The sequence below is a fragment of the Stegodyphus dumicola genome, chromosome 3, assembly GCF_044657685.1.
Source record: "Stegodyphus dumicola isolate Sdum_Otavi_A_Nest chromosome 3, ASM4465768v1".
Classification (NCBI taxonomy): Eukaryota; Metazoa; Arthropoda; class Arachnida; order Araneae; family Eresidae; genus Stegodyphus; species Stegodyphus dumicola.
In genome coordinates, this window is record NC_140770.1 from 209,590,523 (window position 1) to 209,617,821 (window position 27,299).

General features: G+C 31.9%; 1 protein-coding gene across 3 annotated transcripts in view; it reads left to right on the plus strand.

Moving 5' to 3' along the window:
• The first annotated feature begins 404 nt into the window (after positions 1-404).
• The window catches only part of LOC118192961 (major facilitator superfamily domain-containing protein 6-like), a 34,057-nt gene continuing 7,162 nt past the window's right edge, over positions 405-27,299 (plus strand). The window contains exons 1-6 of one of the 3 annotated variants that reach the window (XM_035363988.2): positions 405-600; positions 7,206-7,396; positions 8,114-8,372; positions 16,588-16,687; positions 20,967-22,343; positions 24,907-25,074. In XM_035363988.2, the coding sequence (XP_035219879.1) occupies positions 8,208-8,372; positions 16,588-16,687; positions 20,967-22,343; positions 24,907-25,074 (1,810 nt within the window). In that variant the 5' untranslated portion in view covers positions 405-600; positions 7,206-7,396; positions 8,114-8,207. The remainder of the gene's footprint in view (positions 601-7,205; positions 7,397-8,113; positions 8,373-16,587; positions 16,688-20,966; positions 22,344-24,906; positions 25,075-27,299) is intronic. The other 2 variants (XM_035363990.2, XM_035363989.2) reach the window with 2 other exon arrangements.

The following is a 27,299-nucleotide window of genomic DNA, read 5'->3' on the forward strand; positions in this document are numbered from 1 at the left end:
GTGATCGCACAGTTGCGGGCACACGTTAAACGATCGACGGGCGCTATAGGATTGGGAATCCCTGTCTTGGTCCATAAATCTGAAACTGTGAAAAAGAGGAGTTATTATTTTTTAACTGAATTGTATCACAAAATGGTTATTAATTATTTGCAGTAAATTTCCAATATTCTTTAAAATTTTATTTCGAATCAAATTTACAACAAAATGAGCTGCATACTCTCGTGTCTTCCTTCTTTCTACCCAGATTATATACATTCCAGTTTTGTTGGTATTGGCTGACCAAAAGAAACAAAAAGAACACTTTCGTTATTCATCATTTCCGTCTACGTTGCCCCAGACTGGGTAGATTTTGCGCAGCTGCATCCGGTAATTTTAAGCGTGTTTTATTATTATCTTTTGGCTATAATAAGAGGAAGTTTTTTTGCTTTAAGGTTCATATTTCATTACACATTTAGTTAAGATTGGCTCATCTCCGCGTTCCTTTTAAAAATTCCATATGATAATATGTTACAACTTATAAATAAATGGAGTACATTCTTTAGAAATATGAAGAACGGCTAAAAAGGAAACTGAGGTGTTTTTGAAGGATTTAATTAACAGGTATTTATTTTTTTTTTATCTTTCTCTGTAACAGCAAATTGCTTTAAAACTATAAACCTAAAACGACATGTGAAGTAAATTTAAAATTACGACACATTTTCAAACTACGTAATGCAAATAAATTAATTAGTTATAGTTTATGATGTTGACAAAAACAATTCCTATCAGCCGAGTCAGCTTATGATATTGGTAGAATTAATACGTAGGCCAAGGTTGAATGCAACAATTTCAGAGCTTCGTTAGTCTCTGTTATAAGACATACAAAATTTCTTTGTAGTCAGAGCGGAATTTCATCCAAATCCCAGTCTCGGTACTTGTCAGCTTTTGAGTGAAATAGTGGTTCAAGTCAGAGCGCATCGACGCTGCAAATAAGATGAATTCCAATACTCTATAATGAAACTAATTCATTATATTCAGATATAATTATGTTATTTATGTTTCATTTATTTAGTATTTCAGTTAGCATCCCTGGAGAGATTAAAATAGGCAATGTTGAGGAGCTGAAGAAGAGAATTCCGTACATCAAAATATGATCTTATCGGGAAAAGGAATATTTATGGGCTGCACTCATCTGGTCAAAATGACTATAAATGAATTGGAAGGCGAAACAAAGTTGCAGTTTTATTTGAATGTGAAGAATAATAATCTAAATATTTATCTTCCTTTTATCTTGGGTATCATCTTTTGTTTGTATCATTTATTTATTTACTACCAGTTATTAATTCTTTGCAAAAGAAAATACTTTAGGAATTTTTAAAATAAGAATTATCGCTTATCGCTTTGTTAACAAAGATCTCTATATATGTGACCAGAGTTTTAAAATTTGAAATTTAATAAATCTAGAAGAACCTGATTGACCAAAGAGCATACACGATCCATGATGAACATAGTTTCTAGTAATTGTTATTCAAAGCTATAAAAACCATCCGTGTCGAAGAAAACTTTAATAAATAAAAGGAGCTTTATGTGATTATGGCAAAGAATTGAGGGCTATCTGCCTAAGGGTAAGGATGCCTTCATGCAGGACTTTTCTAAGGAAAATTGGCTCATGTACTCGTTACACATGGGGAAATACACGAAAACGCCCATCATGCAGCCAGCCCATTCGCGAGATTCGAAGCTCGGACTAACTGTACTAGCTTTGAAATCATTGAATTTTTTAATAAAAAATTGGTTAAAGTTTTACAAGCTTACATTCATGCAAATTCTTCATTATATACTTTCTTTAAATGTAATGTAGGCGCGAAATCCCGTTTTGAGACTAATAGCTTTTCTGGGCTAACGCTCCTTTGGGCTAATTAGTTGTGATCAGGAAGTTCTCGCTATTTGATCTGTTTCATAATCTCGCATCCAAAGTCTCCCCTTTAAATTTCTCTAAGTTAACTAAGGAAAATTTATAGATTATTTATAGATGATAATTTGCTACAGCTTTCAGGATAAAGAATGATACATAAATAAACGAAATAGACATCAATCATGTCATTTATTGCAATCAAAACAAAGCTATATTTGTGCATATACGTATGTTAAACTCCTTTTACAACGTATTGTTTTTGCTTCAATATTTTTCTCAAAATTTCTTTGCAGTCAGTATGCTTCTATACTTCGTTTGCTGTATTTCCTTCTCTAAAGTTTTGAGCAAATATTCTAATCTTTGTTTTTGTCTGACATAGGCGAAAAATATGGAGATAGCCCTACCTGTTAACTTCCAGGTAAAGCTATCTACGTAAGTAGAATATTTTTGCTTATGGAATATCTCTAATCGACAGCTGTTTTCCAAGGATGGTATTTTAATATGTCGCTAAAATAGAATACACGCATTTGTTCTTTCAGTTGAATATTAAAGATATCTGGTGCTCTGATCTTAGAAGTAAGCATATTAAGTTATATGTTGTATCTAATTATTTACATCATCCAAAAGAATGCATTCAGGTACAAAAGTTTCCCAAAATTTTCTTCGTGTATGAAAGCCTAGAGGAAAAAGTGCTTAATGCTATAAATTATTTATTTGAAATCAAAATGTTACTAATCAGAATGTAAAAATTATTCATTATATGTATACTAGTATGGGTGGCTGCATAAGCTTCAGTAAATACGTTCGGGTGTTTGTCTTTGGTTTATTATACGAAGTTTTGGGTATAAAAATTTTAAATTGAACGAGCAAATTAGATATGCGGGGGGAAATAAATTTTAAGTAAAAAATTTATTAATAAAAAAAATACAATACAGGAAAGAGAATAATCCGATAATTTTTAAAAATACGAAAGGAAAGTTTATGATTCAGTAACTAAACGAAATAATAATGATTTTTATTTACATTATAATATTTTTCATTCTTAAAAAAATAATTTTAAATAATTCAAAATTAAAAATTTGAGATTAAATTTTAAAATTAATAAGAAAATCACTTTTAATTAACGTTTTTTGCAATTTTGGAAATTTAAATCTCTAGCTTCTTTACACAGAAAAATTAAGAAGACATTTTATTAGCTATTTCATTTGAAACTAGCTTTAAAGGTACTCCCTAAAACGTCTCTTTCAAACTGTTGATTTAATTTGCTTATGCAGAATTTTAAAATCTGTATCGATAAGCAAAGCGAATTCCCGGTAGTTTCTCCCTTTTTTTATTCATTTATTTCTTTTCCCTTTTTTATGTATGAAATATTATTTCAATAACATTAATTAAAATTAAAATCACTTTCACATAACTGAATACTTTCTCATAGTAACATAGCTCTTATAGACAGAAATCTTCCTTTGTCAAATTGTTTTATTTATTTAAAATTTATGATTTTGCTGTATGTCTTAACTTTTGGTACGAATGTATGAATAAAAATGCTTGAAAATGGAATCGCAAGTATTACGAATGTTAAATATTTAAACTCCAGATCATTTGAGTGATATTTAATGGTATTTTTTTAAAAGAAACGTTGTAATAAATATTACTAATGAATTTTTCTGAGCACTTGAGTGGTAATTTAATATCACAATTACGTTGATTTCCATATGCTATAAATGTTTTACAGTAGTATTTAATTTTAAATGATTATTTAGTACTTATTATTTTTTCGCTTTATTTTAGTCAGAATTTTATGTACTAAATGTTTTTCCCCTTTTATTTTAATATTTTTCCAAAACTTAATTCTTGATTTCTTTTAATAAGTATCTTTCACTTTTCCACCTTTATAAGAAAAATTTAAAATTGTTTCGAAATGCAGTGTTAAGAACTATATGATAGATAAATTGATATATTTATAATATATCGATAGCTTAATTTTGCCGAATATTAGAAAAATATATAATTCTAAGTTACATTATTTTTAAGAAGACAATACTTTCTATATTATGTAACATTTGATGCACATTATACAAAATCTTTCTGATGAATGTTCCGATAATTTTTTACATAACATACGACAAATAAAAAATAACATATTAAAAAATAACATGGCAGATAAAAAAGTCTTCCTCTAGATATCTCAGTTAACGTTACCAATTGACCACCTTTAAATTAAATGTGTTATTTTAATTTAATATATATATAAAAGTTTTCAGATTTTAAATTATGTCCAAAGGGGCGTTTTTTAACGTTTTGCGTGTTACATTTATTTATTAAATATCATGTTCTTTGCACTTAAACCATAAAATTCAGTTCAATAGCAATGTCGGAAATAATTTTAAAATGATATCTTTAGAATTTCCGATACACAGTTCCGCGCCCTGTAGATAAAAAGGTTTTTTCCCCCTACAGTATTGCCATTGCTCGCTTTGAAATCGTTGAGTTTTTTACTCAAAAATTCGTTTCAAAGTTTTACAAAATATGAAATCGATAATAAAACAAATTCCAAATTTCAAATTTGGTCTTCCACATGCCCATATTCGTAGGAGGATAACGTCATTCAAAATTCGATGGCTCTATGTACCGTTGTTTTATCACAATGCGAGAAATATACCTACATTTATGCAGATTTTTCATTATTTAATTTCTTCAATTTATAATGCAGGACTCTAACATTTGGTGGCAACAGTTTAAAAAGTGAAACTGACATTTATAATGATTCAAAGCAAAATCGCAAAACTAAAACAATAGTCCTTCAGGGACAAAGCCCCTTTGGACCAATAATAGTGTTTTGATTTCAAAGAAATTATTATTGATAATAAGATTTTAAAAGGTGTAATTCCATTTCGTCCTTTGTGTGTGAGATACCAGAACTCTACCAGTGCTTTTATAGTCCCATTGCTATTTCCGTAAATCTCCTTCCCTGCTTTGATGGAGAATATCCTAGGGGATGGATCTGAAGGTTCCCCCCAACTGTTCAAAAGTCCTTTTGAACAGTTTGATGGTAGAAGAAGAAAGCTCGCCAGTATTATGAGTATCTACATTCTGTATTAGTACAACACATACAAGCATCGAAGTCTTCAGGGTTTCAATATGGGTCCGAAAAAAAACGGCAGCCATATACATTATGTTTAGAAAATTTTTTACTGACATCATGATGAGCTAATAAAGAATGTATCCTTTTCTACTGGACGTGTCAAAGTGGCCCATATATCATTCTGAGGGAAACTGTTTCGCACGTACTATCCTAAAATAGAAAATATCCAGCTTGTTCTGAGAATGGAAGACTGCGGCATTAGTGTTTTAAAAATGCAGCGAATCTTTTTATTTAAAACTAATTAAAAATACTATTGAAGCCTTATTAATAATTAAGATCAAATTGGACCAAATATTTCTGGTTTGTTAAACTGAAAGATTTTTTATAAAGGCATTTAGAGTACACTTACATTAGATAAGTTTCTAAATGAACAAAAATTACGTTAAGTTGTACGACAACAGAATTATTTCTTGCAAACGAAGTGAAAAATTGAATTGACTTAACAAAATTCCACAATCTTTCATTCAGTAAAAATGCAAACCAGCTGTATAAACAAACTGAAAAATTTTAATTTGTGGATATCTTTTTCTGTTCAACAGTACGTGTAAAGGTTTGAATGAAACACAGGTGTGTGAACTGCTATCTGTTGATTTGACTTCCTTCCAATACAGTGTTTCAGTACTGTAGTATCCTGAACGCACAAGAAGTACGGACTCAAAAAGTTTAGTTTGTTACACAAATTCAAATCTTATACTTATAGGTATGACGCTAATATTTTATCATTGAGTAGGTATTTGAACAACTAAAATATTGAGTATATTTTATTTGCTCAGTTTAAAAATAACTATACCATAATAATTATTAAAACGCTAAATTTAATAGTAATATGCAAGATATGTTAACATACTCTTTATAAACCTAAAGCTTCCCTTTAAATGTCTTACATAGCGATCACGTTTTCCACTATTTTGCTCGGAAATATTTTATCTTGAACTATATCAGAAGAAATATTTATTTTAGATTGCACCGATTTAAATAATAATATATGACTGAAATATAAAATTGGACTTTACATAACATATATAAGGTATGTCTCCCGCCTTCTTGACAAGCCTTCGTGGTGTAGGGGTGTGCACGCTCAGCGCGTAATTAAGAAGTCCGAGATTCGATTCCCGACGAAGGCGTTGCTAATTTTTCATCTTGCCTGCTTCCAAAAATACGTAATGTCTCTACACATATAAAGAAGAGGCTCTTTACGGCCGACCTTCCTTATAGGTATTTAGGCTGGTAAAAGCACATAATGTGCACATAATGTTAAAACGATATTAATAAAGACCCTTTATGTACAACATTTTGAAATAATGACATAAATATGGATGTAGTAATATTCTATACATGGTTTGTTCATTTACACAAAATATATAAAATTTCATTTATCAAAGAATAAAATAAAATAAAATAGAATAAAATTAATTTTATCATTAATAAAATTTCACTTATTGAAGAATATAAAAGTAATGAATAACGTTTTTGAAAACGGGAAAATTATAAGCAATGTTGTAATTTTTCCGTGATTTAAAACAATGAGACATAACATAAATTTAATAAATTTGAAGGCACCATTCTGATGTATATCTCATTAATACAGATAATGAATATAACTGTAAATAGTAATATTTAATAAAAAATATTAAGTACTTTTAAGCATTTAAGTACTTAAAAGTTGTTACTAACGGATCAGTGTAAATAATAAATATGCATTACAAAAATTTAATTGATTAATGATAAATCATCGAAGAAATAAAATGCACAATAATATGTCAACAACACATAAAAATTCGATATTAAATCATCAAAACATTACAAATACTTAATGATTACGAAAGCTAAGGCTAAGGAGCCTTGGAAAATGAAGCAATAAAGGAAGAAAATGGGTAAAGTAATAAAACAGAGCAGTAAAAGAATAGAGCAATGAGGAAATGTATCTGTAAATAGGAAACCATAAAATATTTGTACGAATGTTGTACAAGAGGAACGTTGTAAATTCCAATTCAGGTTAATAACATAAGATAAAATGTGTAGACTCTTATTCGGATTTGCAATTTTTTGGATGTGATATATGGCAACCATAAATTATATTTTATGGCAACTTACAGAGACTGAGCGTAGGTTGAAGTCTCGGAACTTTTGATTAAACCCACGTTAATCGTTTAATGTATTATGTTGCAGAAACTATGAAAAAGGAACAGTACGAAGGAAATTGTACAAGATTATTAATTCGATTACCTCTAAAAATCATACAGAATAAGCGAAGTGAAGATGCTATAGGTTGGCCTACCTCTCGGTAAGTTGCATTTGAAATCAGCAGCTGACTTTCTTCCTTTGAACTGCTGAAGCTACTTCATGCTATTTTGCTGCAGGTAAATGTTACTACGGTTTATTAGAAATTTTTTACGTCGTTTTTTTATGTTTCGTGTAGCAATGATAATAACTGACGCTTAGTGAAATGTGATTTGTAGAATTTTTTAAGTACCGAATCATAGATGTGCAGCAAAAGATAAAAAGAAAAGGCAAACTTATTTTATCAACTTCTTTTGTTTTCTGCGTTTCTAGACAATTTCTAATGGCTATAAATTTAAGATACATTTAATTTTTACCTATAATAAACACGATACTTAATATGATACAACTTACGGTTTTAACACTTTCTGTAAGACCTTTATTCTTATATTTATTATAGTTTGAAATGAAAATAAGTATGCTTTATGCCTCAAACGTTTCAAAGGATTTATTAATATTTGAAGTATTAGTGTGCCGTATGTAACTCATTGGTAACATTTTAATTTACTTATATTTAAATTTAAAAATGTATTTGAGCATACATTACTTAAATTAAATACTCTTGTTTCTTGGGTGGGGATTTCTTACATTTTAATCAAATCTTTAGTCTTATGATTTGTATGATTTAATATTGTGAATAGTTTTAAATAATAATAAAAAAACACTAAAGGCTTGGAGCATTAGAAGACTATTACCTTACTCTTTTTTAAACTGACTGAGTATTAATTTATTGATTATTTTAGATTTTCTACTTTTATTTTTATTTTAATTTCTTAACTGTCATTACATTTTTCAAGCTATTATCTCAGATTCCTGCAAGATAACATCGCTACAGATCTCGCATAGAAATTTTCAACTCATAAAAAAACAGTTATTTTATACTTGTATATAATGACAGACTCTAATGAAGAACCTAAGCATGTCATATACATCAAAGCTGAAAGTGTACAAAGTAATTTACAAGAAGATATGAGTTTATCTAATGAGACTGCTCCAACATCTATGAATACAAGTATCAAGAAAGAAGTGCAGGAAGCTACATGTCACTCAGATCCAGTAAGTAGTGCTTTTTATGTATTTAAAACGTTGATTTTTAAGCTACCATGTTACTTAAAAATTGATAAAGTGATACTACCGCTTTATAGAATATACCCTTTCGTTTTTTAAAAAAGGCAAATTATTTTACTCAGTAATATTACTAAATAGTATTACTAAATAATGTTACTAAAACGTCGAAACGATGGTGTATCAAAGCATTAGCATTTCTTCCATGAAACTGCAAGACATATTAAAGTAATTTATAGTTGAAATTCCTAAGGTACGCTGGATAAGCTGTTGTCGGTCATTGACTTTTCTAAAAGTTGTCTTGAAACTTCATGGAAGAAACTTTGCAAGAATGCATCTTTCTTTCTTATTTTTGAACTAAAGTAATGGCCAAAGGAACAATGTATGGCCATATTTGTTTATAAGTTTCTTTACGGCGAAGCATACAAGAGCTGTCTGCTTCAGGAGAGAGTTGCTTTCGTGGAGAACTCTTTAATGAAATACTACAACATAAAAATGGAAAAAACTTACAAATTTTATATTCATTCTAAATCGTAATTTCAAGGCAAAAAAGGGGATTATTTGACGTTATGTTTCAGATGCAGCTAGAAATGAGCCACCTATAGTGGTAATCCTAGTAATATTACCAGATTCCAAAAAATCACACGTAAAACTAAGCACACTTTTATTTACACTCTCCGGCAGTGGTTTCTCAGCAACACATATCGCTCTTTTTTGGCGGGATATGTGGGTATGTTAAGAAATAGTCAGTTCAAATTAAAGTGAATATGAATCACTTTAAATCCTTGAGAATGAAACAGCGCGTGGTCCCATTATACAAACTGATGTTGCTATTTACATAAATATTCTTCTGCATCCTTCCTCCAGATCAAGGGTTCATTAGAAATATGAAAGCGAAATCTATGTCGTATGAATCTCTCCAACGTACTAATTAAAGTATTTAAAGTATTAACTTCTTGAGATCTCACGTTGAGACTCGTATTCATGTTGAGTTAGCACACAGAATACACTTCGGTAATCTTCCCGATTTTTCCCACATGGGAAGGTGAGTTATTATTTATCAACACCATACCACACCATAAATTTTGAATTCTATCTCACATTGATAGGCTTTACACAATAACCCCTTTCAGCTGTAGTAAATACACTTTACACTATCTAGGTCAGAAACTGTTCAGAAACCTTTGATAATAAAGGTATCTTTCAGTATGATATTTCTGCTGAAGCATCTAGAATAGCCGGGTTATTCGTTTTCCTACTAAACTATGGACATAAGTTAAAGAATATGGTTATATAGATCACTATGCGAATAAATCATTGGTCAAGAATTAATTACAATTTCAATTTTAGTTATTACAAATTGTAATTTTCCAAATGCTAATAAATCCCTCCAAAGAAAATATCTCTTCAAAATATTTTTATTATCCTAATAATCCTCTCCGTAAATTTTCCTTGCCAAGCAACTCTCTCTATTATATACTTAAATTTTTTTCACTTTTTATTTTAATACCTCACTCTTTTAAGAAATTGTAGATGAATTTTATAATCTTTAGAGATCATATTCAACGTTTTTAAAAGTGCTTGCATTATGATTATGCATCTCAGATTTTGAAACAAAATGTCGGAGAGTATGAACATATTTTTCACTCGTTGGGACCGAAATGTTTTCAGCATGGATACGCTAGTTACTGAACACGTAGAAACCGATGACCTTTTGCATTTTGCGAGGTTAATTTATATCATTTTATTTCCGGTCTTATTTAATTTCCAATCAAGGCTAAATAACCGAGACGAGTCCCTTTGATAGTTCGTTTCTTGGAACGTACTTAAATCAGAATATTTCAGCAAATCAGAATATTTTCAATAATATATATTGAACGTTTCTTATTTTTTTCAAAAATGCTGTTATCTTTTCAGAGTTTTGCTTGCTACTGTGGCCAAACTTCTTTATTCACGTGGTTAGTCGAATTACTGTATGCAAGCTATTAGACATAATTACTCAAATTCAGTAATTATTTTCGGTCTGGATTTACTTTTCACGACATCTGTCACGACATCAGCCAATCTCATATTCTCAACGTCATTTGAGCGTCTTTATAGCCTGATAGTTTAATATTGATTTCTGAGACTCACGATGTTTTTATTTGCAAAGCCAGTTTTTTCATATTACCAAGGTTTGTGCGATAGAAAAAAATACACCTTATTACCTACCTAATACGCCAGCAGGTAAGGTTATATAACCTTACCTGCTGGATTTTCTTTCCAGGGCAAACAGTCGATTTAGTGACTCCGAACTTTACTGGTTTTCTTCCGAACTTCACTGAATTTCCACAACACAATTAGAGACTCTTTGCTTTCAGTCTCGAGCGTAGTCTTAGCTCTAATACCAACATATTTTCGAAACGTAATTTCAAAAAATAAAAGTATTTCAAAAAGTAATGTTCATTTAGAAATTTATATCACTGGATCTGAGAAATGTGAACAGGAGTTTCATATAACTTCCAATTCTTGCAACTATCAATCAGTCATATGATTAACTGGAGCTAATCGAGAATCTGCTCTCGTATTTCTTCAACCACTGGATCTAATTTTTAAATAAGTGACCGATTACATTTTCTTAAGTTATCAGCTGAAATTTTGTGTACTTGTTTCTCATCAGACAGAAAATCTTTGCAACAGGTTCATTTAATGAACAAATGTTTAGCTGGTTAAATCCCGCTCACTATTCCTTCCAAATCGAGTGTTTCCTACCAATTTCCGTTTTTCAAATGGACTGTAACCTAAATTTTACTCTGACTGAAATGTGCAATTAGATCTAAGTGATGAAAACTTTTTCCACAGTTATCGAGCACTGCATCTTGCGTCTCTCCGACGTTCTGTCTTTCTTCAAAGAATGGGCAATTTAGTTCTTTCTCGTAATTCCATAACAGCTCCTTCAATGGTATATAATTAAAGTTACGTGGCAGTTAAATTTATGTTCTATCCACGTATCGTTTAATTTGCTAGAATTCGAAGAAAATTTGTAGAGTTTCGTGTTGGCTTCCATACTGGTTTTCACTCTTATCTTCTAAGCATCAGAAAGACCAAGAATTTTATCCAATTTATCCAATATTCGCTGCGTAATTTACTTTATCAGCATAAGGGTTATATAGCATTTAGAAAGCTCATTTTTAATTTCTTTATATTTATTCAAGCATTTCTTAATATTAATAGGAAAAGTAAATTTACTTACTTTAAATTAATTTCCTTTGCAATCTAATTACTTATTCTTAAACTACACGAATCTGAAAAAATCTCGATATTCTACATATAGTCCTGTTTTAAGTAATGTTTTCTGAATGTAAGCTAAAAATACCCTGTGCTAGTTTCAGAAAGTCAGTTTTACGTTAAGCAGATATGATACAGATTAATTCCAAGATCAAGACAGTAATTAAAGGATTTTTCGTGTTTACTCGTAAAGGATGCACTACAAACAGAGCTTAATATATTGCTGATTAACCCTCTCTAATAACTGCATGAGCAGGAAAATATTAACCCAAACTATGAAGTACCTGAAACTGATATTTGTCAACATCCCCTTAATTCAGATTCTTCCCTGAAACCTTTACCGTATTACTTAAATAACTCTTTAATGGTCTTTAGTTAATTCCCTAGACCAGGGATTTCCATTCCTTTTCTTACATCGACTCCTTTTAAAGAATGGTTTTCTTCATCAACATCCTTACATTTTTCTCTATAATACACAGTGTGCACAGTGTGCATCTCATCATTCTTTTCGTTGCTTCCTCTCTATTATTGAGAAGGTTATTTTTTAGTAGGAAATGCATCCTCATATATACCAAAAAGGCCTAGCCATTTAACAGGAGATGCCTTTATAATTATGACAATATCAAGTTCATTATATTTCCTATAGATTCCATGGTCATATAATATTCTCCACAGTTCCTTAATATACATTATTATACATAAATAACTGTAAGATAACAATTAGATTAAGAATATAAACAAACAAAATGGCTTTTCAGAATAAAATTTTATTAATTTTTCATTATTAATTATTTTTGATTTTACAAGTTTAAAAAAATTAATAAATAAAAATAAAATAAAAAACCGCTTATTCAAAATTGCACAAAATTTTAATTTTAATTAATTAATGACTGCATTTGATGTATCAATGCAAATTTTTAGTATTTAGCATGAAATTCCTAAACTTGAAACTTAAAGCAAGTCGCTAAAAATAATCAATTTGTTTTTTGTTTTCCATATTAAATTATTGACTTGAAAAAAGCCTGCTTCGACTAGGTAACAAGAGAGAAAAGTCTGTAATATAAACTTGATAGCAACATTTGCTTTTGGATATTTCCTTCGGGTGACTTTTAAATTCCAGAATGTAAAGTACCCATGTGTTTCGAATAAGATTTAACTTTCTATAATATAGCTTTACATCAATAAATAATTAATTACCAATTTTATTCGGAACCTTTTTCTCAAAATTGAGATCTTCATTATGCCAATTAGTTTCCGATACTAATTTGGCTGCCGACTCACGTGCTTCAAAGTTTCATCCACCCACTAGGTGGTCAATACTGATCCCGTCTGGAACTCTACTCAAGACTAATAGGTCACTACATAGTAAACTCATAATTATTATTTAATTTTTATGATGTTTTGTTCATATTTGTTATCATTCATTGTTTTGTTATTTTCAAAGAAATTTTGTTCATATCTTTCATATATCTGCATTCATAAACCGCATTACATTCGAACAAATCCATAATATCCAAGACTGGATTGTTTACTCTCCACTTCATCATTGATCCCATTTCTTTCCGTTTAAACTGCTTAAAAGCGAATGATCTTTCTGTTATAAACGCTACTTGCACATTTGTCATAACGCTACTTGTACATCTGTCATAACGTTATTTATCTTACAAAATTTCGTAAAACTTCTAAATTTCGACTAAACATGGGCTTCGACTAAAACATCCCTTTTCAAATGTCTTTATATCTGCTAATTGAAAAGCTTTCGAGGAAAGCTGCTAACTTAAACACTTACTTGGAATGGTTAATGGCCCATTTGCAATTTTCGTTATGAGAATCAGTTGCAATTTGTAACGATAAGTTATATTCTGTAGATCCAAGAAACCTACGTCGTGAGCTAAAGAAGATAAACTTCCGCCAATATATCTATAAATTCTAATATTTTCTCCAAGCTATATCTTGCCAAATTTTTTCCTTGCAAAACCCCAGTTAGATTATAGAATCTTACCAAATTTTCATTAGTTCACACTTTTTTTTCCACCTTTAAAGATTTAATTCGTTTACTGTGCTATTTTAAAGTTATGCTAGTATTAAAATACTTAAGTACTAGAACTTACCTGGTATGTAGTACTGGAACTGTAAGAATCGGTATGAAAATACAAGAACTGTAAGAGCTAGTATGAAGTACAAAGACGAATGCAACATGAATGTATGAAGAATTTCAGGAGGAATCATTTCTGTTTTCATATGGAATGAATTTCATGCATACACAGGTATACCCTATCATGTTATCACTCAGATACTTTCACATGTCATCTTGACTTCGTAAAGCCTCAGATGGAAATCCCATAAGAGATCTTTACAATGAAAAATACTAGTTTGAAGTGAAACATTCTTTCTAAGTTGTTTAAATAAAAATCCAAAGCTGAATTATTTTCAATTTGGGTAATAGACTTATTCTTACTAACTACTCTACCGCAAATTAAATAATTAAATATTATATGACAAATTAAATTTTTACAGGTGTCCCTGCATCAATTATTCTCGGTGACTTGATCATATTTCAAATACCGTTGCAGTTTCGCAGCCTGTCTGGATCCGAAACAGGCTATGAGCAATTCTTTAGATATACGTAGAGCACAGTCGGCTTCAAAGGCTGATTATGTCAAGTTGAATGGAACTGTTTCCTTAATTAAGGTTAAGCCAGAAGACATATTAAGGTTAAGCCAGAGATACTCTTTAAAATATGATTGAGTCAATTGAATGAAGCACCTGTACTTGAAACTGAAGAATGATAGAAAACTTAATTCAATCGGCTATTGACATCACATTTATTGTACTTACGGATTAAGTATTTCGAATTTTTTCTTCAAACAGAAATTTTGTATTTATCCATCAGAAATTCCTGAATGCAATGCCCAAACTGTGAAAGAAAAAATGGTCATGAATTGCTTTCGGAAGGAGAAAAGTTGAAACAAAAAGGAGAAAAACCGAGGAATCCTGACAGACCACTACAAAAGAAACATAAGACTCTGGTCTGAAGCTGACTAGCAGCTTTGCTTCTGTAAAAGATAATAACAAAAATGAAGAAAGAATGCAGACCTCGCAAAAATGAAGAAGAAAGAAGTTGACCAATCAGAAAAGACGAATCCACCAAGACTTCCGTTACTTCTCCTGTGCCCAGAAATTTCTAGAAATCCCTGTTGGTTTTATTCCTTCGGAATGATACTGATGATCTCAAAGGAATACTGGCAAGAGAATGTATTAAAATATTTTTAATTTCACCACAAAATAGGACTTTATGATAGCGTCTCTAAGCAGACCTGAATTTCTTTGCAGCGTCTTCATCAGATTGAAAGAGCCATCAATCAAAATAGCCATCTGTGGCTTTCTTGAAGGTGAAGCAGTTCAGAAGATGAAAGGAAGGAATGGTGGAAAAAATTTGATATTTGATCGTTTCTTTGCTTCCGGTCCTACAGAGAGTTTCTACCAGTAAATCTTAGTTTTAACTGTAGGCCTTTTGTTTCATTAAAAAAAAGATGCATTATACACCAACCCCGCATGCGAAAATCAGTTAAGTGGCAAAGTCATGACAGGAATAATATAATTAATTTTCATCAAGCAATTTGCATATGTTGAGAAGCAAGTATATTACAATGGCATATGTGTGAGATTCCTTAAGCAAATGTTTGTAGAAATACTTTAAAGTTACGGTAATTAAATAAGAATATGAAATTTTGGTGAACACGTGACTTTGGCTGTCCAATCCTGACTGTTGCAGTGTGAAAAGCTTTCGATTGGCTGAGATGATTCCATAGCTGTAGATTTTTCAAGTACACTAAATACATGCTAATATTCAAGATGTAAATAAAGTTGAAACTAAAACAGCAGAACAAAATCCCTCAGCTTTGCCGGTTAGAAGTGTCCAAAAGCTTTGTGACTAGAAATAAAGCATAGTCTTCCTGCTTTGCCAGTAATAAAACAAAGTCCTACTGATTTCCTAGTAAAAATTTAAACATGAAATATGTATACTATGCTACGGACGTTTATTCTGTCTCCTTTTTCTTGACATTATTTTCGCACATTCTAGGGAATTCCAGTTCAGACTTTAACACGTTATGCATGAGGAAAAGTTCATCATGTCCAGCAGAGGTAGATACTTCAAGCAAATTTGGAGCACCTGTGTGTATCTTGGCCACCAAGTTTCTTTCTGAACTTTTTCGGACTAGAGAGACAATTTCTGCCGTTTGGAATTTCATTTCATTTTCAATTTAGATTATTGAGTTTACTTTACTTTATTCCTTTTTTCTTTTTTTTTTACTCATTATTGTTATTTATTTTGAACATTTTTTCACTATTTACAGTGTTATTGTACATTTGTGTATTTATTTTGTTATTGCTAATGTGCAAACCTTGTGGTATACTTTGTGAAACACGAAGAGTTGAAGTTAGATTTAAAAAAATTACTTTATATCTTAATGTCATGAACTATTTTTATCGCAATCAAAGCCGATTACTTAACATTTTCTGAAATAATTTCGTTTGCATAGCCATAAAAATATTTCCTTTTCTTCTAATTATAATGAATTGTGTATAGTTTCGAAGATTATTGATTGCTTTTGAGCTCTAGTGGAAACATGCACGTCCTAAAATATTTATAAAATAAAATTGAAATGCAAGTTAGTTAATGAGCAAACATCAATGCTGTAGACATGGTAAGACTCAGAAACACAATAAATGTGGTGATTTATAAAAGAAAGATTATATCATCTTTCTTATCTAAAAATGTTAAAAAATGAGTTACCCTGATTGTCAAAAAAGGGATTTTCTATGGAACAATTCCATTACAGATGCTAATACATCACCAGTTTCTTCTTAATAAATTATAAAATATTTATTAATCTTATTGTTCTCATAAAGTATATTTTTCTTTCTTCTGTTCCAGAAAAATTTGACTATCACGTGGAAGATATACAAAGATTTCAAAATATGCATATATAAACCTCTCATCCCCTTGAAGCTAGCTTTGTTTTTTTGGTATGGAGGTAAGTTTATACTTATGCGAATGTTTACCATATCTTAAAAATGCTCTTTCCCAGCAATTTTGAAAGCTCCTTGCTCTGTTTTAGTGAGTTAGTTATTGCTTCATATGTAATAGATAAACTGAATAAGCTAAATTAAAAATTAGAAAAGATGTTAAGCATATTAAATTTCCTTTGGACTTAAAATAAACAAACACTATCTGCAGCATTCATCTAAACAAAATTGTAGGCAAATTCATGGAAAAGTAGCGGAATAATTTTTGTCTGAATTCACTGAAGCAGAGAAATTTCGGATAATGCATTTTAGAGTCATTAGGTTATTTTGAAGCAGAATATGAGAAACATATGCAATGTTCTCGCCACGACTTGAACATGGACCTCTGGAATACGTGCCGAGGGTGCTAATGCTACACAACGAAGGCATCTTGGAAGGAGTGAGAAAAACACCTTATATTCTCATTTGGTAATTCAGTGCACATTTCTTTGGGTACTGCTCGGCACACAGCTGTGCTGCAGTTCTTTCATTGCAGTGAACTTAGCCATACACAATATGTATTATCTCCATTTCCATGTTCATCAATTGTTCTGTGCTCTCTGTATGTAGTCAGAACTTAAAAATGACAAATGCTGCATTTCATTTGCAGCTCTGGCAAACATAACTTTATACACTCTTTTTAAAGGCGACTGGGGATTAGGGAACCCAGTCGCCAAATTCTGGTGGTGAAGAATTATTGTCCACCGCCTTTCAGTTCGTGAGACGTTTGTAGAGTCATTAGATTATTTTGAAGCAGGAGATGTGAAAAATGTGCAATGCTCTCTCCGCAACACGAACCCAACAACACTCTTGAATACACTCTTGAATACTCTCCGCAACACTCTTGAATACGCGCCGAGTGTGCTACCGTACTACGAAAGCATGCTGGAAGGAGGGAGAAAATCACATATGCCACAATCAAGCTTATTTTTATGAAACATAGAAATAGCTATTTTGAACGTATCATTTGTGCCAATAGAATTATTTTTAAAAGAATTTAGAATATAAAAAAATCAAAGTTTTCATTTTTTAATTCTTTTAACGTTCAAAAGCGTTGAATTTATTAAAAAGTTAAATTTTTAAGACAGGACTCGGATAAAATTCCGGAGGAAACGTACGTCAAGCCGAATGAAAAAACAATGATATTTCTCAAAGAATGGTAAAACTTCTTTTGGAATGCAATACGAGTTTTTTATAGCTATCTGTTGAAATCTGCGATTCTTACCGTGTTTGGCAGTCATTCTGTCACAGAAATTCTCTAGAACGACTAAAATTCTAATTCATATAACCTGAGAATGAATGTAGATGCTTAAAGATCATCTACAGGATATATATTTTAAACCCAACTAAGAAACAAATAATCTAAATGTGTAGAGTCATTAGGATGGTTTTTGAGAGCAAAAGGACTGAAAAATGAGCAATGCCCTCGCCGGGCCTCGAACCACGGACATCTCGAACACGCGCCGATTGTGCTGGCCATTACACCACGAAGGCATGCTAAGAAGACGGAAGAAGCACCTTATAAATGTATATTTAGAAATTAAAATAATATTGAAAAATTATATTTGAATTATAAAAACTAATAATTAAATATTTAAAAAATTCATTAAAACCTGGAAGTGAATGTTTGGGTGTTTTGATTCAGTCATAGTTAACTGACTTTTCTGTTGAGGTGGATGATGGAATTAGGTTAAATTAGTTAGGCATTTTGTTAACATTTATTCTATAAAAGTAAATTTTCACTTCCAAAAGATATTCAAATATGTTTCCTCATTTTAGTTCGTCTTTCATCGCTAATAAGAAATATGCTTTAAAAATAACAACAAAAGGGTTTTCCATTTTTTATAATAAAAATGATATCTGTACTAACTTTCAGAAGCAATATACTATTTTAGATCATTAAAATTTCATATCATCATAGCTCATATTTACTAGAGAAAGTACTTTTTTCTTCGCTGCTATATTTTTATATCTAAATCCATAGCTGCTACAGAAATTTTGCGACAAATAGAAATGACCCAACATGATATTTTAAGTATTAAAAAATAAAAAGAGAAGTAATCTGTCATGGCAGTGGGCTGATGTATGCGAGGGAAAATAGAACACATAGGGAAAATAAAACAAATAACTCCTCTCAATAAAGCTTACTTATCTCCTTCAAGGAAAACAGTAAAAATACAGTCCACGCTAAATAACACAAAATGTATTAATGAAAACGTTATTTTCGTCAAACTAATAAAAACGGATTGTAGGTTTTTGGCTTGCTTTGGGATCATAAATTAATTCCCAATTCCTAACAAACATAAAGCGAATTATTGCTGTGTATGAAATAATTACAGAGACTTGAAAAGGTTAAATATTTTTATTTACCGGAACTTAGAACACAAAATATTCTTCTTGCAATGCAACTTGTGGCGATGCAACTAAAGTCACAGGCAAATTCAAAATGTTAAACGTAGACTAGTATTTAAAGACTACACAACTGAATTTAAATCTAAGTTGGCTCCAAATCTCTCTGCAACAATTCACAAATCCGCAGCAATAACTGAAAGCCGAATAATCACAAAAATATCAGAGCTATAGGAATACGAAACGTGGCCACAAAAAGCAAAAACACGCTATGTCTTAAATTCAAAAACCTCACCTTAAATACTCTCTTTCTCAATTTACACTTCTGATGAGGAAATGGAAAGAAGAAGTTCTAGTATATGTTTAATTTATAAATAAATGATTAATTTAAATAATAGCCTTACAGAGTAACAAGAGATAATTATTAAAAAATAAAACAAAATAATTTAGTTTTTGTTTACTATTCATTTCACACGAATATGTACAAATGAGTACATAGTTTTAGTAATATATACGAGGGCCATCCAGGAAGTAGATTACGTTTCCGTCTGTGTCCGCTAGGGGCGGGGCTAGCGCGGCCATCTTGGGGTCAGAGCGTTGCGCAGCTCAGTCTGCATCTAGCCGTGCTAGTGAGAGGTTCGTGCTGTGCTCCGTTCAGATACTGTGACGGTTTGAAATGTCTGCGTTAATTGAAAATCCCGCGAGCTGCGAGGTGCGCTCAGTAATAAGGTTTCTGACTGCAAAAAACTGTAAACCGATAGAAATCTATCGGCAGCTTCGTGAAGTGTATGGGGACAACATTATCACTGAAGGTGGAGTGCGTCAGTGGGTCATAAGATTTCAAAATGGCCGAACCAATGTTCACGACGAAGATCGAAGTGGGAGACCCAGCATAGTGACCGCCGAACTTCTCGAAAAAGTCGATGCTAAAGTCCGTGAAAATCGAAATTTCACAATAACGGAACTTTCTTTGAGTTTTCCACAAATTTCGCGAAGTTTGTTGCACGAAATCATCAGCGAAAAGCTTGGTTACCACAAGTTTTGTGCAAGATGGATTCCAAAAATCTTGACAGAGGACCACAAAAATCAGCGAATGGCTGCAGCGTTGAACTTTTTGGACGCTTACCATAAGGATGGTGACTCTTTACTCGATCGCATCGTTACTGGTGACGAAACATGGGTGAAACATGTGAACTGTGAAACGAAATTGCAATCAATGCAGTGGGGGCACACAAGTTCTCCCCAAAAACCCAAGAAATGCATGCAAACAATGTCGGCAAGGAAGATGATGGCGACTGTTTTTTGGGACAGAAAAGGTGTAATTTTGGTGGACTTCCTGGAAAGAGGCACTACAATAAACTCTCAAAGGTATTGCCAAACTCTCCAAAAACTCAGAAGAGCAATTCAAAACAAGCGCAGAGGAATGTTGAGCTCTAAGATCTTGTTGATTCACGACAACGCCCGGCCCCACACGGCAAATGTCACTCGTAAAGTTCTTGAATCTTTTAAGTGGGAGTTGTTTCCTCATCCGCCGTACAGTCCCGACCTGGCACCGAGCGACTTCCACCTATTCCCAGCAATGAAGAAGTGGCTGGCTATGCAGCGTTTTGATGACGACGCACAGCTGCAAGAAGAGGTAACGAAGTTGTTGAAGGCGCAGGCGGCCGAATTTTTCGACGAAGGAATTTCCAAGCTCGTACATCGCTACGATGAATGCCTTAATTTGTATGGTGACTATGTAGAAAAGTAGTATTTGAGTGTGGCTTTCATCTGTATATAATAAAATTTGTTTCCTATACTTTATTTATTTTTTTATTCCAAAACGTAATCTACTTTCTGGATAGCCCTCGTATATACAATACCATACAATATTACATTAGTGTTTTCTTGTACTTGCAGATGGAGCTGTCATCACACCATTTCTTACAGTCTATTTCAAGCAGCGCGGACTTGCTCTGTCAGAGCTGTCAATAATATACATGATAGCTCCTGTAGTCCAGTTTATAGGAACAACTTTATCTGGGGTAATAGCAGATAAAATAGGCCGATCTAAACCAGTTCTTATAGGTAATCTAATTCTTACAATGGTTTTTGTTGCTGGTATGCTTATAGTACCAAGAATGAGCACCGAAAGTTGTGAATCATATTCATTCAATTTTGAATGCGATCAACAAACCTTGGGTAGACTGAATGTAAAAACTCGCTCTGAAGTTACAGAATATACTATGGAAGCAAACTTTTGTAAAATTTCATGCCCTGAAAATGTTACACAATCATGCCCTGCAGATAATATCATGTGTATCGAATTAGCAGAAAAACAAAATTTTGTGAATTTGTCTATGTCTGTTCCCATTAATGGTACTTATAGAAAAAATAACGAAACTTTTGATCACCTTCTTTCTCAAATGCATAAAAATGCAACTTTTTCTTGGTGTAATGAGTCACAAAAACGAAACTGTACTATAAGCTGCACGTTTTTATCCGATGAAAAGTGTGCATGGGAAGCTGGATACAGATGGAAAGTCTTGGTTGCGAACATCATGTTGTTTGTTCTTTATCTAACTGCGTACTCCAATTGCTATCGTATTCTAGATGTTACTTCAATGTCTTTAGTGAAGGAACATAACTCTGATTTCGGGCGAGAACGTTTCTTTTCCATTCTTGGTATCTTAGTATTCTCTCCCATTGCCGGATACGTCGTTGACGCAAGCACAACTTCAGGAAATGAAAAGAATTATGCATCTGCCCTGTATTTTTTTATAGGAGTGCTACTTGTAACTTTAGCCGTTATTTGTAAACTTAAAGTGAAAACTGAACCTCCAGGAAAAAATATGCGGAGAAAGACAGTTTACTTGATTCAGAATGTTGATGTGATTTCCTTTATTTTAGTTATTTTTGTTCTTGGCACCTCATGGAATTTTACGAAGAACTTTACGAATTGGTTTCTGGTAGAGCTAGACACACCTGGCTTTTTACTAGGATTAATTCCAGCTGCAAGTAGCTTGTATGGGCTTCCATTTTTACTTACCACTAATTGGTGGGTAAAGAAATTAGGCTCTTCTAACCTATTCATATTAGCTCTTTTAGCGTATGTTGTAAGCGCGCTTGGATATTCTTTTCTGTACGATCCGTGGTTTGCCCTTCTATTAGAATTTACTTCAGTATTCACCTATCATATGTTATGGGTAGCTGTAGTTATTCACAGCCACGATATAGCACCTGAAGGTCTTACAGCAACGGTTATTTCGACAGCTGGAGCTATTCATTACAGCATAGGTAAGCAATTTAATATATCTGTTACAAATAAGGAATCAGTTTACATATTTCTACACTAATTTGAAAATACTAAATATCCCAATCTGAGCTTAAAAATTACAAATTTTTATGTCTCTATTACTTCCATTTTGTTGTCGTTTTTAAGTTTATTTCAAAAATATTAAGTTCTGCTTCAGTATCAAAAATATTTTTATTATTTGTAGTATTGATCACTAGCAGACGTTTCTTCTTAAGAAAATGATACTGCGTTAGTTTTCTCCTTGTTGATCAGGTACATACTCAAATCATTATGGTTGTTTAAACATTTTTGTGTGGACAGACACATTATGTAGTGTAATTTAAGATAAACGACGCCCTTTAAATATTAAGACAAATATGTCACTAAACCTTATGAGGAACATAGATAACATTAAACATTGTACTAAGTTGGCAAGTATGATTTGAAATTGTATAATTCGAAATTGATTAAAGACAAATTCTGAATCATCTAAATTATTATAGTTTAGTTTGCTTAAAATTATATAGGTAAGATTTATTGTTACAAAATTAACTTGTTTTCATCATTTAATGCATCTTTATACCATGCTAACCAAACTTTATTATTTAGTCACTCAAAATGCATAAACTAAATCTAATCTGCTTGGAGATTCAACGAAGACCGCTATTATCCTGCTGTAATAAAGCCGGGGATGTCAATTTCAAAGCATCATTTCCACTGTTCTCCTTTGTAGATGCTATGAGTACATCCACAAGTGTAGCTACCTAAGATATATTTGTAGATTTACTTGTAGCTTATTTATAATGGCAATTTAGGTGAACTCAAGAATTTTAGAAAATTTAGATTTCTTAGTTTAATCAAAGATAGATACTATTTGACAAAATATGACAGCAGACATTGACACATCCTATCCCAAATGAAATCAAATCTCACATAGCTTGTTGAAATTTCATACATCTTAGAATGAGGCAGAGGTTGGCACAAACATAACCAGCAGTTTTCATATCGACGGATAAAGAAACAGTTGCTTCAAGTTCAGTGGTCTGTTTGGTCAACTTACTGTGTTGCTATTTTATTTTCTTCGAAACCTTTGAAATTACTATTTTCACAACGATGTCGTATGTACGAGGGCTATTCAGAAGGTAACTTAACGTTTCGCAGCTGCACGGCGAGAGATGGCGCTAGTATCCTCTTCTTGAAGTCCGAGTGTCTACTGAAACCTTACGCATTCGGTTGTAATCGTTAAGCGGTGTGTCTTGCCTCTGCTTAGTTCACTGTGAATTATTAAAATGTGTGCGGCAGTAGAAATTCCCGCCAATTTTGAAGCGCGATCAGTGATTAGATTTTTGTTCGCAAAAAACTGAAACCATTTGAAATTCATCAGGAACATTGTACAGCGTATGGAAACAAATTAATGAGGGAAAGCGGAGTGAGACAATGGTGCATCATGATAAAAAATAGCCACACTAATATTCACAAGGAAGCGCGAAGTGGCCGAGCATTGTTAATGATGAACTGGTAGAGAAAATCGACGAAAAGGTTGGCGAAAACGGCCACTCCAGAATTTCAGAGCTCTAGGTTTTTTTTTTTTTTTTTTTTTTCCAAATTTCACGAACTTTCTTGTTTGGTGTTGTGACGCATGATCTAGGAAACGCACACCCCCATACAGCCATTCAAATTCGACGCCTCTTGGATGATATCAGATGGGAGTTATTTAGTCATCTACCGTACAGTCCGGACTTTGCTCCTAGTGATTTCCACTTGCTTCCGCACATGAAGACCTGTCTTGCAACATAGAACTTTGACGATGACTAGGAGCTGCATGCAGGAGTCCGTACATGGTTTAAGTCTCAGACGGCAATATTCTGTCACGATGCAATTAACAAGCACGTGTACCGTTATGATAAATTTCTTAATTTGTACGAAGATTATGTAGAAAAATAGCTAAATAATGTGTCTTTCGAATGTAATAAAAATGTTTTCCTTAATTTTTTTTAAATTCTAAAACGTAAGTTACTTTCTGAATAGCCTACGTATATTGCTTATTTCATTTTTAAATACATCCACGCTTTTACGTCTGCTAAGTATTAACTCTCTTAATGGCAAAATTCAGGTGAATTCTCGTATCGACCGCTTTTCAGGTAATTGACTTTATAATAATAAAATAAATAATTCAGCTTTTACGATATAGCATCAAAGGGAAGGGTGCACTTATTTGGCAGTTTCTCTTCAGCAAATATTGAAGGCAATGATTTTTAAATAGACTGCAATTAAAATTCTGGGTAGATCAAATGCATCATTTTGAAATGACAGCGTACTCAAGAAGACTATGTTTTGGTGTCAAATAACAGTAAACGATTCTTTTAAATGGATCGTGTTCAGTTAAAATTTATGGGATAAGAATTTCTTAATTTTCTGCGACTAAGTAATAAAATGTGATCATATTACCTACTATAACAATAATTATCGGTAGAACATATTTCCAATTAATATACTTGTATATATGAATTTGCTACGTATGTAAATATGATTATCCAGCAATAATGAATTAATCTGTTTTCTCAGGCAAGGGCATAGGCAGTCTTATAGGCGGATTGATAATGGATGCTTATGGAGGAAGAACTGCATTTAGAGTTATTGCCATTATTTGCCTGGTTGCTGCAGTTTTATATGGATTTTATGTGTACATACGTCTCTCTTATTTCAGAACAAAACATTACTTTAGTAAGAAAGGTGAGTATCATGTTCAAAACATAAAACATGAAGCCTAGAAATGGTTAATCTTGAATTTCGATGGCAATCTGAAATAATATCAGGTTTATTTTTAGTTGAAAAGAATAGTTAATAATTATTATTCACCGTAATGAAGTGAATATTCTGAAATATTTGTACAGCAACAGAAAATTAAAACCTTGTAATAGAAGAATCAAGGTACTGTTTAGTGCCTGCCTGTTCGTCAGAAAATGTTAATATTTTGTGAAAATCTTCATTATATGACCCCTTGTAACTTTTTAGAGGAAGTAATACCTCGCATAAAATGTGAAAATTCGACTAAAAGAATTCATGAAAATGAATTAAGAAACATGTTTTTTGTACATACACGAAAGAATTTTCATTTCCAGGTTCGAAATTTAGTTAGCCAAAATTGTAATAGTACTTAAAATATATATTGATTTTTTATTTACTTATTAGTACGTGCAAAACAATGATTTTTAACTACGTAGCATATACGTCAGCGACACACTTTTCTTTCCACATTTTAACTTTTGATAATTAAAACTTCCAACAAAAGAAACCAACATGACGTTGAAACGTTGAAGATATAATTTCTAACATTCAAACAGGAAATTTAAATTTAAGTATTTTAGTTGATGATACAAAGAAATCATTAAACTAATTCAACAGCTTTTAGGATTCGAAAATCTTTGCTGAATACCTTGTAAAAATTTTAAATAGATTATATTATTCTTACAAGGTAAAAAATGGGAATATTCTACGAGACCAGTGAAAGTAGATGAAAAAAAATCTGATGTGTACACCACATGACTTCCTTGTACGAAATATTAAATTAAATTATATTATTTTTTTTGCATTTCATTAAGCTTATTAGATTGAATTGAATTTACTTCGTCGAGAGAGCATAACCCACAATAGAATAAATTCACTCTTTAAATTTACTACATTTGCTTACCATAGCGACACTCTGGCGCTAGGTTCATATAACAGCGTTATATTTCGTTCATACTATAACTCAGAATGCACAAAATTTATATCATTTGAAGAATTATCTAATCGTTGCCACATGTTCTATTCAAATACTATAATAAATTTTTTTAATACATCGTTCTAGATTAAGAAAAAAAAAGAAACAGTTTTTTTACAGACGATTCAGTAATTCGCATTCAGTTCTCACTTCGCGACAAGGTAAAAATACATAAAAACTCAAAATATCTAGATTAAAAATTATGAAGCAAATCTTAAACACTTATTTCCTCGAAAAAATTCCAGAAAGGATTAAGCATGATTTAGTTCGCAAAAATAAATGAAGGCATTATCTTTGTTGTTCCGAAGCTTAGTCTCCCTAGATTGGCAACAAATCTACTATTCTGCTGTTTCAAATGTAAACAAACATGTCCACCATGTTATTTATAAATTAGGCTTAAACGCACTTAAACAGCTCTTAAACTGTTGATAATTCTATAAATTGCAGATTTCCTAAAGGATAAAAACCTTAACCGGAAGATAAGAACAACATAATTCAATCATTTTTAAAGCAAAAAATGCACAATTTACAAACATATAAGAATAAAGAAACCGAGATCATTGAGCCGGGTAACAGAGTGGATATATTATATAAGTTTGGTGCGGCCGATTGCAACCAAAACACGAGGTGCACATCTATATGTTATAGCAGTCCCTATATGCAAAATTTCAACGTTCTGAGGCTACTCTTTTTTGAGTTATGCGAGATACATACGTATGTTCGTACGTACAGATGCCACGAAACATTCTCTTCAGAATTCATTTTAAAGCAGTTTTATAATTTTTTTGGAGAAAAAGTCTTTTATTCTGTCCTTACGTACAGATATCACGCAAATACATCGTTAAACTGCATTCTATAGCGGCCAAAATGGATATTTTCGTTGAAATATGCTGCCTGAAACTTTTCGTGATTACGAAACTTCCTTTTTACTTCATACAAGGGAGTAAAAATGGGATTATATTTAAATATTTTTACATATAAATACTCTATCAGACAAACTAAGGTCAGAATGCATCCCTAGGATAAAACTATTCTAAACCAGGGGTAATCAACCTTTTCATACCTATCGCCCACTAACAATATTTCTACACCGCCTACCTTTTCACAGTAATTTAATAAAGTGGAACTGCACAGAAGTTTTTAAGTAGAGGATTACTAAATAAATGTATAGTTAAATATATCCATTTATTTATAC